The sequence below is a fragment of the Coenobita brevimanus genome, chromosome 107 (assembly GCF_032717465.1).
Source record: "Coenobita brevimanus isolate Jiangsu-jjx chromosome 107, ASM3271746v2, whole genome shotgun sequence".
NCBI classification, from domain to species: domain Eukaryota; kingdom Metazoa; phylum Arthropoda; class Malacostraca; order Decapoda; family Coenobitidae; genus Coenobita; species Coenobita brevimanus.
Window position 1 is genome coordinate 28,239,758 of NC_137060.1, and position 13,885 is coordinate 28,253,642.

Here is a 13,885-nt window from a genome sequence, read left to right on the forward strand (position 1 = left end):
CCAAATTCTTGGCCACATCATCATCCCATGACGCCGTGTGTCTCTGCCACAGGTGTTTGGGCTGCAGAGTACAACCACCTTTGATGGAGGACCAGTATGGACAGCAACGGAAGCCAAGCGTGATTCCTCCTGTCGGACGGTGAACACGAGGAGTGGCGTGGGGTGTTTGGACCGTTTGGTGGTACTGCCTTTCCAGTTCTGTGCCGAGCATACAGGTATCTTCAGGCTGGCAGTTTAAATGAAAATTTGCAAATAAGTCATGTAGTATTTGTGTACAGTAAACACACACACACACACACACACACACACACACTGGTGCAGTGGTAACATTCTCGCTTGCCATCTGGTAGATGGGAGTTCGCGCCTCGCTCAGGTTGCGAAAAGTTTCACTGACGAAGTGGGTGGTTACTGTCCCCCTCGAGCAAGGGGACAGGTGTGGGTGTGTGTGAAGCTCACAGCCTTGCCCATAGATCGGACTATATGAGCTCTCAGCTCCCTTCCGGGAGGGTAAAAGCTGACGACAACGACCATCAGGTGATCCTGACCGATCCGGTGAATTACACACACACACATTCTCTCTCTCTCTCTCTCTCTCTTTTAGGTCAGTGCAACACACTTTGTTCTACTATATATATATATATATATATATATATATATATATATATATATATATATGTGTGTGTGTGTGTATGTGTGTGTGTGTGGTGGATGTGGATGTGATTGAGAAAATTAGGAGAAATACACTGAGGTGGTTTGGAAATGTGGAGAGATTGGAGAATGAAAGACTAAGAGGGTGTATGTAGATGAAGTGGAGGGAGGGAGAGGGAGGGGGAGACTGAGGATGAAGTGGAGGGATGGAGTTGAGAGGTATATGAGGGAGGGGGGAATGAGCTTGGGGGAGGGCAGTCAAATGGTGGGTGACAGAGCAACTTGAAGGTGTTTTGTCTGTCGCCACCCTTTGTGGGATTAGGGTGTCGGGCTATAGATAGATAGATAGATAGATACATGCATACATACACACATATAAACAGTAAAACCTCACTGTAATGGAATAAGTGGGGCTAAAGCCATTCCGAAAAAAAAGAAATTCCAATAAAAGCGACATCTGGACTTCCCCTTGTTAACGTGGACTTTTTCCGATATCAGACTTAAGTCCGGATCGTATCAACAGTTTTAAACTGTTTTCACTACCACTGCAGTACTGTACTGTACTGTATTATACATTCACTACAATAATCAAATTGTATAATATATGTGATAATATTGTACTGAACACTGATAAAAAAGTCTTTTGTTTTTTGGTGAACTTGGCTGAAGTGGTCAGGCAGTCTGGACTGCTTCTAGCTTTATTGGACTTTTTCCGATATATAAGAATTTAGTCCGGTAGCTCCTCGATTCCAATAAGAGTGAATTCTGGTTTATTGAAGTCTTTTATATTGAGGTTTTACTATGTATATATGTATACAGTACATACTGTATATACAGTATACAGGTATACCCCAGTTTAACAATGCAATTGGTTAAGTAAAAACCCATTGCTAGGCGGGGTATCGTATCTCGGGGTAGATTTAACATGTAAAGTATAGAGATGCATTTTTGAGCGTTGGGTTTCCTCCCTCAACAAAGTCCTAAACCACCCATATGAGTTCAGAAACAAGTTTCTAGCCAACCTAAACCCCCAGATAGTTTCAAAACAAGCTAAACTAAACCTAAAGCAGTTTATAACTTACCTAAACCCAAAAATAAAATCTGAAAATCATCAAATATACAATAAGTCTGGAAAAAATCAACCTTAGTAAACTGTACCCCAAAATGACAATGTTCACCCCACCTATGACTAAAACACATTACTCTAAGTCTAAAAACAGTTTATAAATCAACCTAAACACAAAATTTAAGTCAAAAATATCTTTGGAATCTATAAGAAAAATTAAAAACCCATCATTAAACTGGGGTTTGGCCATTGTTAAGTGGGGTATGGTAGTATTTCTGCCCCCATCGCTGAGCCAGGTTATTGCATCTAGGGGTATCGTATCACGGGGTATACCTATATATATATAATATTGTGGTAGGTGGGGGCACTCACTGTCCACTCAGTCGATATAGTGCTGCTCTCGGGTGACTGCCTCTTCCTCTCTTCTTTGCTTCCTTCCTCTTCTGTCTTTCTTTTCGCCATTCTTTCCTCATCCATCTGTCTGCAGGTGACTCTACACTGAGTGACAAGCCAAATGATTTCAGTTCATCAGGAAACCATTTACATTGCTGGGTGGTAACCGTATAACCAGATTATTGTGCCTGGTGGTTTAGTAGGTAATTAAGGCGCTCCAGTCGGATTGAGTCTGTGCAGGTTTATATCCAAGGGGTGATTGGGGTTTATTGCTCACTTAATGCCACTCACGGATGAGTGAGGCTGGTCACTCTCATCTTATATGTCAGGACCAGCTTGCCTAGCCGCAGGCTTCTACACTGCTCATGCGGCAACACAGGATTATTAGATGATGTGTGTGTCATCATCTAATATATATATATATATATATATATATATATATGTATATATATATATATATATATATATATATATATATATATATATATATATATAATATATATATATATATATATATATATATATATATATATATATATATATACAGTAATCCCTTTAAGACCCGGATGCCCAAGCCCCGGACATTTTGGACTTGTGTCCTTAGACACACACACACACACACACACACAAATCGGTGTTAATCCCTACTTTAAATTTGCCACGTGGTGACAAACGGCTGTGTTTTTGCGCATAATAGAGCTCCCCTGCATTCTCCCCTCCCCAGTTCCCGCCTAACTACAGTCATGACTATATGCTTGTCGCCATGGTTGCCCCCCGTGCTTGTCTTTGTAAATAAACAGTGAATGAACTGCAATCCCTCGCCACTAGACCACATGGGAATTTACAGTGTTGTGCAGTGTTAAGAAATCAGACTTCAGAGTGCAAAGGATTAAGTGCAGAATGCAAACTGGCCTGTTGCAACTGGCATGGCACAAGTAAGAACAGAATGTACAGTGTTAAACAATTATAATTCACAGTCCAAAGGATTAAGTGCAGCACAACACTGCATTACTGTATGTGCTTCAAGAGCACTTTCACCATCGTCAGAGCCTTAGAGGAGGCAGGTTAATCTTCATGACGGCCACGGACATGTTGTAAGTACCCTGTACACTGCTACACTGTTACAGGGTACTTTAAGTACCCTGTACACTGAGTATTTTCCATACTCACTTCTAATTCCTCATTCTCTGATTCCTTTTCATTTATTTCATGCTTTCTGTTCCTGATTTGTGTGAATAGGGTCTTAAATAGGTGCCGTGCATGTTCAGTGGGGAGTTATGTAGGTGGTTTTCAAAGTTAGCTTGGGTTAGGGTCCATAAGTACCTGTCCAGGGGGCATTTTCCCAAGTCCCAGACATGCCTTTGGTTCTGTTACGTCGCATCTTGGAGAGAGTACTGTATATGTATATATATATATATATATATCATCATCATCATCAACCATTTGAGTGTCCACTGCAGGACCGGCCTATCCTGACCGAAGTGGGGACAATACAATCTATGTATCTCTTACCAAGTGGGTTAGGCTGTCTGCTAGAAATTGTGTGTAGGGTGAGAAGTGCTTGTAAATGTGATTTTAATATTGGAGTGGCTTTGAATATGTGTGTAGTCTGTGAACCAAGTGTAATAGGCTTGTGTAAGCTGACTGGGTGCAAGCATACTCTATAGTACGAGACACTGGTTCAACCTCAGCACCTCTTCTTTCCGCCAAAGCAGTACACAGCCGGGTAAATACTCCCAAAGTTTATTACCCTGATGAGGCGCAAACCCTTGTTCTTCCACATATGAAAACGCACACTCTACCACTGCACCATAGGGACTTCATATATATACAGTATATAGGTATATGAAATTTGTGTTGTCACAATAAGGTAGGTTTAATAACTTTTTTTTTTTCCTGTTCTTAAGATTAAGTGGCTGGCATGAATTTTATCTTTCTTATTGACTTTCTTATTTTAAAAATTTTGCTTTAAGTCATTCAAGCAAATTGTAGTTTCTGTAACACACTGTCATGGAGATGCTTTTTTTTTTTTTTATTTTTTTTTTTTATTTTTTTTTTTTTAAATGCAGATCCCCCCAAACAGACAATCTGACACAGGATCTTTTCACTCCATTTGATGATGAGAATCAGAATAAAATCATTTTGAAATGACAAGAACAAAATACAGTATACAAGATATCATTACTAAAGATGGTAATGAAGATTGTCTCAAGGCAGTTTATGATAGAGATTTCCTGTAAGCTGACTAATGTAGTCTGTCATTACTGAAATCAGTGTATAAAATGTAACCTTGTTCAAGGTGTAGGGATCTGAGGAAGAACTACCTTAGTTGAGAACATTTAAGGGTAGTTGACTGCCCAGTGCTCACGGTGGTTTTACATGATCAAAAGTCTTTATCCACTTCCTTGAAACCAAGGACTGTTACCCTGATTGGTGCCAGGTGATTGCAAGGCTGCCATCTTTGCTTTACAGTACAGATGAATACTTTTCCGGATATTTCTGTATCAGATTTGCTTATTTTTTTTCCCTTTTCTTATTCAGGACTGACCATGATACCGGGATCCTCTGGTGGCCCCTTCCTGGTGGAGGTGGGGACAGGGGTGGAGGAGGTGTGGGAGCTGGTGGGGGTTCTGTCTCATCTCTCCAACAGTACGTCATGCCAGCAGTCCCACTCTGTGTACAATCATGTTGCTGAAGATACCGAGTGGATCAGGCGCTGTGTCTTTGATGACCGCTGTAACTAGAAGTATAGGAGAGCCAGATGGGCTGGGAGCCAAATTAAAGGATGGACGTTTAAAGAAGTTCAAAGAGTGATTTTATGCATACCTCACGGGTAGGTGATGGTGACCATCATCCACTCACTTTATGTAGTACTGCCTACTTCTTTCATTTTAATCATTCTTATCCCGTGTCAGTCCTTCTCATTTCCTACTTCCATCTTTCCTGTCACTTTTTCTTATTCTTCTGTACTCATTTGGTGCCCTTACACTGAGTGACAAGCCTAATGGCTTCCTGCAAACCAGGAAACCAATTTCAGTGCTGGATAGTAACCGTATAACTAAATAACAGAGTGAAATGGAGCTTACTACGGTGCTGCTGTTAACTGGGTGGAGAGATGCAAATGCAACATCCATCCAAGAAGCAACCTTCAGATTTTTCCCTCTGTCTTGCTGTGGCAATTTGCTGTCTAACACAAGGGTACATCCATTCTCTGCCTGGGATGGCTCTGCAGGGGCAGTTGCCTGCCTGCAGTTGATGGGTCTGCTCAGCCAGACAGACTGGGTTAATGACAACAATGGCTGCATCCCGCACTGTGTGCATTTAAAAACCTGGGGACGCTCACCATCCACTCACTCGATGTAGTGCTGCTCTCGGGTGTCTGCCTTTTCCTCTCCATCCTTCTTTCCTTCCATTCTCTTCTGTCTTTCTTTCCTTCATTCTTTCCTTGTCCTTCTGCCTACGGGTGACTTTACACCCCCTCTTCTGTCTTTCTTTCCTTCATTCTTTCCTCTTCCTTAATCCCGTAGGTGACTCTACACTGAGTGACAAGTCAAATGGTTTCCTGTACACCAGGAAACCATTTACTATGCTGGGTGGTAACCATATAACCAAATTTTGGTGCCTGGTGGTTTAGTGGGTAATTATTGTGCTCCAATCAGATTGAGCCGGTGAAGGTTTATATCCAAGGGATGGTTGGGGTTGATTGCTCATGTAATGCCACTCAGGGATGAGTGAGGCTGGTCACTCTCATCTTAAATGTCGGGACCAGGTGCCTAGCCCTGGGCTCCTACACTCCTCTTGGGCCAGTGTTGGATTGGATGATGGATGATGATGATGAAACAACATAGCTAATATAAAAGAAAACCACCTTTGGCTCACCTACATTGCAGAGACCATTGCAGTTGAGCAATTGCTATGTGTGCAGTGTTACTTTACTTGAATAAATGAGAAGCAGTATAAACGATATATTTATTGTACTGATGTATTTTTTTTTTCTATCTATCTATCTATTGCCAGATGCCTCAATCCCGTTTGGGGTGGCCACAAACAAATTGCCTCTAAGTCGCCCTGTCCCCCGCCATTTCACTGCCCTGCTCCCAGCTCACACCCCATTCTCTCATATACCTCTCCACCCCATCCCTCCATCTCATCCTCGGCCTCCCCCTCCCTCTTCCCCCCTCCACCTCACTCACATACACTCTCTTCGTCAGTCTTTCACCCTCCATCCTCTCCACATGGCCAAACCACCTCAGTGTGTTCCTCATAATGCTTACTATCACATTCACATCCACACCACAACGCTCCTTTATATCCTCATTCGTCAGCCTGTCTCTCCATGTGACTCCACAGGCTCCTTTCTTAAATAACTCATTTCCACTGCTCTCACTCTTGACTTGTGTCCTTCCAACAACGTCCAAGCTTCACTTCCATACGTTAGAGTTGGTATCACAATACTGTCATGTAGTAACTTTTTCACTTCCATGCTCACTTCCCTGTTTCTTATCACTGCTTTCAAAGAACCAGCAACCTTTCTTCCCTGCTGTACCCCTTCAAGCACTTCACCCTCCAAACCTCCATCCTTACTCATCACACCACCCAAGTACTTAAACGTACTCACATTTTCCAATTCCTCACCATCCAACCTCGCTGTACATTCACTGACTTCCTAAAATGTTTTACTTTATGAGACATGTTAATAACCACATATCTTTTTAAAATGCAAGGTGTAGGTAAGAGTTCTTACCATTAATATACAGTTTTTTATTTTTCAGACCACATTGCATGTTAAAGAGACAGTTACAAAATCTGAACCATCCAAAAAGTCAAGGTTTGAGAATTAGATTATCTACTTTGAAGTTGCTGTCTACATGAATCTTATCTACTCAGATTATCATCTGTGCAGTGATGCTTCCAGGAACTTAAAAAAAAATGCAGTTTAGTAATCCTTATATAAAAGTTCCTGCATGCAAAAGATCGTGCATCCAGAGAGAAATTGTCAAGTGTATGCAATCATCTACACAAAAGGTAACTTACCTATCTGTAGCTCCATAAAAACCTTCAGTAGCTCCGTCTGTTGCGGTGTGGCTGTGATGTAAGACAGTGATGATGCGAGTGGTGTTTCTCAGTGTGATGTCCCAATGTGTAACTTCAGATGCCTTTAGTATTTGGGGTAACTATAGTCAGCAATGATTACTTGGGAAGGTGTTAGGAGGGAGAAGAGGGAAATAATGAGGAATGTGAAGATGAAAGAATCTTGATTAAGGGAGTTCAGTGTGAAATTAGCTTTTAACCTGTATCATATGGCCTTTCATCAACATCATGCACTCTTAGAATGGAATTACTACAATGTCTAAATTTAAAAGTGTCTAGAACAGTATCAGACTGATACATAACTTCCAGCCACACTCTTTAGAGAACACTTTGGTCAGTCTTTGCAAATCATCTGTGATCCACTTCTTCAGTAATGCAGTGTTTCCAGGGCTGGGGTAACATAGACACTGACACTAGCAAACTTTGTTATGAAAAAATGCATGGTAATAAGGATAGAAAATCTCATAGTAGTTGTAGTTATTATTGTTGCAGTAGTAGTTGTTGGAACCCCAGATTCATATGAAGCATAAATCTGATGGGCTGATGGTAGATGGTGGCAGCCATCTTCCATTCACTTGATACAATGCTGCCTTCTTCTTCCTTCACATTTGTCATTCAGTTTTTGTGTTTGACCTCCGTTATTCCTATTTTTCCTTTATCTTCCTGTCACATTTTACAACTCTTCTTTCAGCCTCAGGTGGTTTTACACTGAGTGACAAGCCTGATGGTTTCCAATAACCCAGGAAACAATGCTAGGTGGTAACCATATAGCCAGATAACAGGGTGATGTGGAGTCTGCCATTGTGCCCCTGCTAAGCAGGTGGAGTGAGGCAAATGCAGCATCCATCCAAGAACTTAACTTCCACACTTTTCCTCATGCCTTGCCGTTGCGGGGCAATGTCAACCACAAGGGAACATTGATTCACTGCACAGGACAGCTCTGCAGGGGTGGTTGTTTGCCTTGAATTGATGGGTCTTCCCAGCCAAACAGACTGGGGTTGATCAACAACAGCAACAACCTGATGAAATGCAGACAGAAGTTGTCCTTTCAAGCAGCCTACTATATCCCTTCTAGAGGATAGGGGGAAAGTTGAGGGACTTTTATTTAACTGGGCAGCTGATCTGCTTAATTATATCAGTGCCACTGCATCACCTCTTTCCTCTCCAACACCATATCAGGATAAGGACCTTTTACAAACACTCTGTATACTTATGTACTTAATGTATTTTAGGGCCATGAGTAAGGGGGGACCTACACTGGTGGAAAAGTGGAAGTCTAATATCATGCCTTGTCAGAAAATTTTGGAGAGAAATATTGCTAATGATGTCATTTGTGGTAATGACCCTTAACATTCATTCATTCATTCATCATCCAGTCCTGTGCTGCCCCATGAGGAACGTAGGAGCCCGGGGCTAGGCAAGTTGGTCCTGACATTTCAGATGAGAGTGACCAGCCTCACTCATTCCTGAGTGGCATTACGTGAGCAGTAAATCCCAATCATCCCGTGGATATAAACCTGTCCAGGCGCAAGCCAATTGGAGCGCTTTAATTACCCACTAAACCACCAGGTGCTGTTAACCTGCGGCATCCCGTGGACTTGATTCAACGTCCACACATTTTGTCACTGCCTATCCCGTTCACGTACTTAAACGCGAATCAATTGCAAGGTCCCTAATTTGCACAATTTTCAATTTTCGCGAGTGATTTTTGGTACGTATACACGGGACACCTTCCTCTACAAGATGCCAGGCAGGGACAATGCCTTACCCAGCATGACCTCCCCACCCCTGCACGCCATTGTCTCAGCAATTCACCTGTTACCAGTGCCCTGGCCAGTAAAGCCATGTCATGCCACGGTATGAAATTCAGGGCCAGATTGATTCCCCAATCGATGACAATGTGGAGGACAAACTTTACATAACATTATAGGAATAAACAGTCAGAAATGATGATCAGGCAATGTTGCCAAAAAAGGTCAGGTATGCTGATGTGTTTCATGAGTGAAACAATGCTTATATTGCCTGTATTACTGTGTGAAAACCAATATTCTCTCGTACCACATATATATGCGTACCAAATAAATAAATAAATACCGTTTATGAGTGGTGTGGAATTGTTACACGCCCATAGAACTCGTTTTGTTTGGAGCCAGCCGTATAGAAAACACAGCAAGGTGAGGAGGTACTGGTACCTGAATCGAGTATTTTAAACCTCAGGTGAGCGATTTCTCAATGATTTTTCGATGTTTCTCACCAAAAGCGGAGGTTTGAGCCAAAAAAATATTTTCCAAAAATGGTCGGGATTGGGGGGAGTCAGTGGTGGAAAAGTGGTCGGGATGGGGCGGGTTAACACTGGTTAACAATATGGAGAAGTCATGTTTGTGAGATGTGCTAGCTTGTGCTGCATGACTCAAACAAGGACGAAGTTAGCAGCAAAGAATTGTTGGAGGGAGGGCTATCACCCTTAGCAGATAGGAATCATATGACTCCCATTCCATTCTTCTCATGTGTGATAATGAATAGGAATTTTTTAGTTACTAAACTCTAGATGTGGGTGAGGGCAATTTAATAAAAAAAATGCTGTGCTGTCAATGAGAAAGCCACAAGCCTGCTCATCCAGGCTGTTTGGACTTTCCCTGTCAGTTGGTAGGTAGGATAATTATAAAGAAGCAATCCTTCAGGTATCCAAGCCATTTGAGACTAAAATTGAGTGTGAGGATAAGGTTCTTGCATGACTTAAGGCTACCACCCTGCTGGAGCCAACGTTGACACAAGTGGGGAGGGGGGAGGAATCCAAGGATTTTGAGTTCTGGTGAAAGGTTCTATACTGATCTGTACTAAGGCTTCCAACAGTAGAAAAAAAATGTCTTGCTGCTAATGTTCAGATGGTGGATACATGATGGTTACGGTGGCTAGTATGGAACTTGTTTTACTGGCCGTAGATCATGGTATACTGTACTTTCATGACCCCTGTCCATGCCCACCAGAGTTCCAGCTCATCCCACCCTTTTCTTTATCCTCCATGCCCATTTCTTTACCTTCCCCCCTCTTGATACTTTCATCCTTGGAGGATATTTTGAAATAAAGATTCACTACAATCGAAGCGCTACTCCCACATCACCTACTTCCACAGGTATTCTTTTCTGCCTGATTTTCACAGGATATTCTTTCCTGCCACATTTTCGTGGGGTAAACTTTCCTGCCTCATTTTCACAGGGTATTCATTTCTGCCTCATTTTCACAGGGTACTCTTTCCTGCCTCATTATCACAGGGTTTTCTTTCCTGCCCCATTTTAACAGGGCATACTTTTCTGCCTCATTTTCACAGAGTTTACTTTCCTGCCTCATTATCACCAGGTATATTTCCCTGCCTCATTTTCACAGGGTATACTCTCCTGCCTCATTTTCAAAGGGTATACTCTCCTGCCTCATTTTCACAGGGTATATTTTCCTACCTCAATATCACAGGGTATACTCTCCTGCTTCATTTTCACATAGTATATTTTCCTGCCTCATTTTCACATGGTATACTTACCTGCCTCATTTTCACACAGTATCCATCTGCCTCAGTCCAAGTGTCCACTAGCATTCCAGCCCATTCTACTTATTGTTTTGTTTAGCACACGCATATCATTAATCTCCTGAATATTTCATGATGTGACACAGGACATACGATTGACAGAGTGTTGGTGTTGTGTTTATAAAGGCACCAACATACTTGTATGTGCCAGCCTTGGTCACCTAATGTCAGCTTTCTGCACTGCTTGATCTCTGGCAGCCTCTCTGTTCAGTCCCTTATCCCTGAGGTCACACTCTTTGTCCTTGTCCCAGTTCTTTTTCATTCATCTTCTTGCAGTTGTACCTGTTACATTTACACTTCTCTCCTTCCACAGTTGTCATCCTCCATCCTCTCAACATGCTGAAACCATCTCATTCTACCCAGTCTCATCACTTTCAGTACCAGTGTCAATGTCCTTACCACAGATTCCTCCCTCCCCTCTCTCTCTCTTTCTCTCTCTCTCTCTCTCTCTCTCTCTCACACACACACACACACACACACACACACACACACACACACACACACACACACACACACACACAGACACACACACACACACACACACACACACACACACACACACACACACACACACACACACACACACACACACACACACACACACACACACACACACACACACCCATTCAAGTTATATAGCACATGCTCTTGTAAAGGTTAATTATATCCTGTGGAGTACTACATGCCATATCAGCATATAAATGACAAGGAAAACACCATAAACTTCTGTAGAGCATAACATGTAAGAAAGGAGGAAGGATAGAGGAGGAGCAGATGGTAAAAAAGTGAATCTCTAAAGGAACAGGCAACATCCTCCAGCAGTATTTTGTTGGTAGGGGACAACCACATGCACACACGTACATTTAACTGATGTGAAAAGTACATAAATATTCCCTGGGATGTGACATAACCTTATGTTGGTTCACATTCAGGTTTTTGTTTTCAACTGTAAGTATGAGCTGACATTGTTCATTATTGCTAAAAGGTTGTGGTCAGTCCAAGAACTGAACATGGATCAGGTGTGGAGAGGATAGACTTCTGAATGTAATCAGTGTACTTACACTGGGACTAAGAGCACTTAGGAAAAGGACACATAGCCCTGTGGGATGCCGCCTAATATCCTCCTGGGGTTGCTATGATGGTGATTGACAACAACTCTCATTTCGTGATCTAGCAAGAAATCTGATCCAGTCCAATAAACGTCCCCTGATGCCCAGGTTTTGCAGTTTGACAATTAGGATATCATGGCATATATGTCAAATGCCTTAGAAAAGTCAAAGTAGGTTATGTTCACACTGTAGCCAGTATCTAGCTAGTTGGTAACTTCATTGTATGCAATGATAAGTTGATCTGCTGGTTAGTTGTGCTTGTGTATGTTATAGCTGCAGTTTTGTCATCCAAGCTGAAGGATTGGATTCGAAGCCATCTTCGATTAAACCAAGCTGCGCCGTTTTTGTCGGCCAAAGCGATACAAAGCTGGCCCAAGCATTGTCACTGAAACCAAGACTCTTCGTATCTCGCCCAGGCTTGGCCGGGAGTAGTCTTGGTGCAGCTTGGGGAGAGTGAGAATGGGCAGCAAGGACTAGTGATAAATATAATGAAATTAGTGTGATATACAGTACATAAATTTAGGGTGGAGGTGACTTATACTAACCATACATAGAGCCAATTCAGCACAAATAGGTGCTGCGTGTAAATTGCATATTTGCCAGATCTTCAGCAAACCCCTCTGTTTACATTGCAATTGGAAAGTGTAATTTTCGGCTCTACGTATCCTGCATTGTTTTTGTGGACAGAAACCAAACGCCCCCAAGACGTGCTTCAAATCCCAGGCTCCAGCTTGGACAAAAATGCAGCTTATGTTGATAAACTTAGTGGCCAGAAGTGCCTGCATAGTGATTGTGTGGGATTCTGCTGAGGTTCATTTTCTCAGCAACAGGAATCTCATGAGGTCAGACTTAATGAGATGGCTCTGTGACTATTGGGTGGGTAGGCTTAACGACAGCGCAGACCATGACTCGTGCCATCCGATACTTTTTCCCATTGTAATAATGTATATTTATATTTATTTTTATTTTTAACTTTAGTGAAAGTTGTCCACTGTACATGTTTTGGATTTTTTATGTATGCAGTACATTAATTTTGATAACAGTTATTCCTGATTATGGTGGAAATTATAGATAATATGTCTTTTTCTCTGGTAATCATTGCCATTTTATTCACTATACATTTATTCCCTGCTTTTTTGCTTTTCTGTATTTTTAACGTAATTCTAAGCAAGCCTGGAGGTTAAGTTATGTATAGACACAGTGACGTCCAAAGCATGCCCTATGGCAGTATCCCTGAGCCCTTTCCTAGTATCCTTGGAAAGAGGCTTGGCAGGGATGGATGGGGCAAAAGTTAATTTGAGGCAGTAATGGCATCGGTCAAGAAGGTTGAGAAAACATCATATAACACGTGGCAGAGTCAGAGAGGCAACCAAGGTGTGGTTGGCTTGGCTGGCTGGACTCTCTCCCTAGCTTTTGGTGGCGAGATGAAGTGGCGGCTGCTTCAAACAATGTTGCAAAAGCATTTGCGTCTATAACCGTCACCCAGTGTCTCTGATCCACAGACTTTGTGTCTGATATAACCATCACTGGGTGCCTAGGGGTTGAATACCCCACAATAGGTATATTTTTTGTTTTACCATTCACTTCTTGCTGTCATAGTGGAACAGTTGAACTGTTTGTGTTGCTTATGTACCAAAATTACTTACCTTGAGATCAAGAGTTTGTTAAAATATAGGTGGAATCGCCGTGCCTGTTTGGTAGAGAAATACCAGAATGAATTTAAATGATGTTATAGTTAAACATATTATTATTATTATTATTATTTTCTTTATATATTTTTTAGATCATTCTTGGAAATGTCCGAAATATTCTCAAAGTAGGGACTTACACCAAGGATATTGAAGTGAAGGTCAGATCCGAACAAAATACATTGTCAAGTTGATTACTTATTGCATAGAAGTATATACTGTATTAGGCTATGTAGAGTTCTAGAAGAGGCTGTAGCTCTAGCTCTGTATTTTTGATCTGTGATCATTGCTTCCAGTGTTTATCAAAGCA

At 41.9% G+C, this 13,885-nt stretch overlaps 1 protein-coding gene across 1 annotated transcript in view; it reads left to right on the forward strand.

The window, feature by feature from the left end:
• LOC145416768 (transmembrane protease serine 11B-like protein) overlaps positions 1-4,867 on the forward strand; it is a 38,447-nt gene extending 33,580 nt beyond the window's left edge. The window contains exons 11-12 of the mRNA XM_080285690.1: positions 53-215; positions 4,649-4,867. Coding sequence (XP_080141816.1) covers positions 53-215; positions 4,649-4,851 — 366 coding nt within the window. The 3' untranslated portion in view covers positions 4,852-4,867. The remainder of the gene's footprint in view (positions 1-52; positions 216-4,648) is intronic.
• Positions 4,868-13,885: the final 9,018 nt, after the last annotated feature.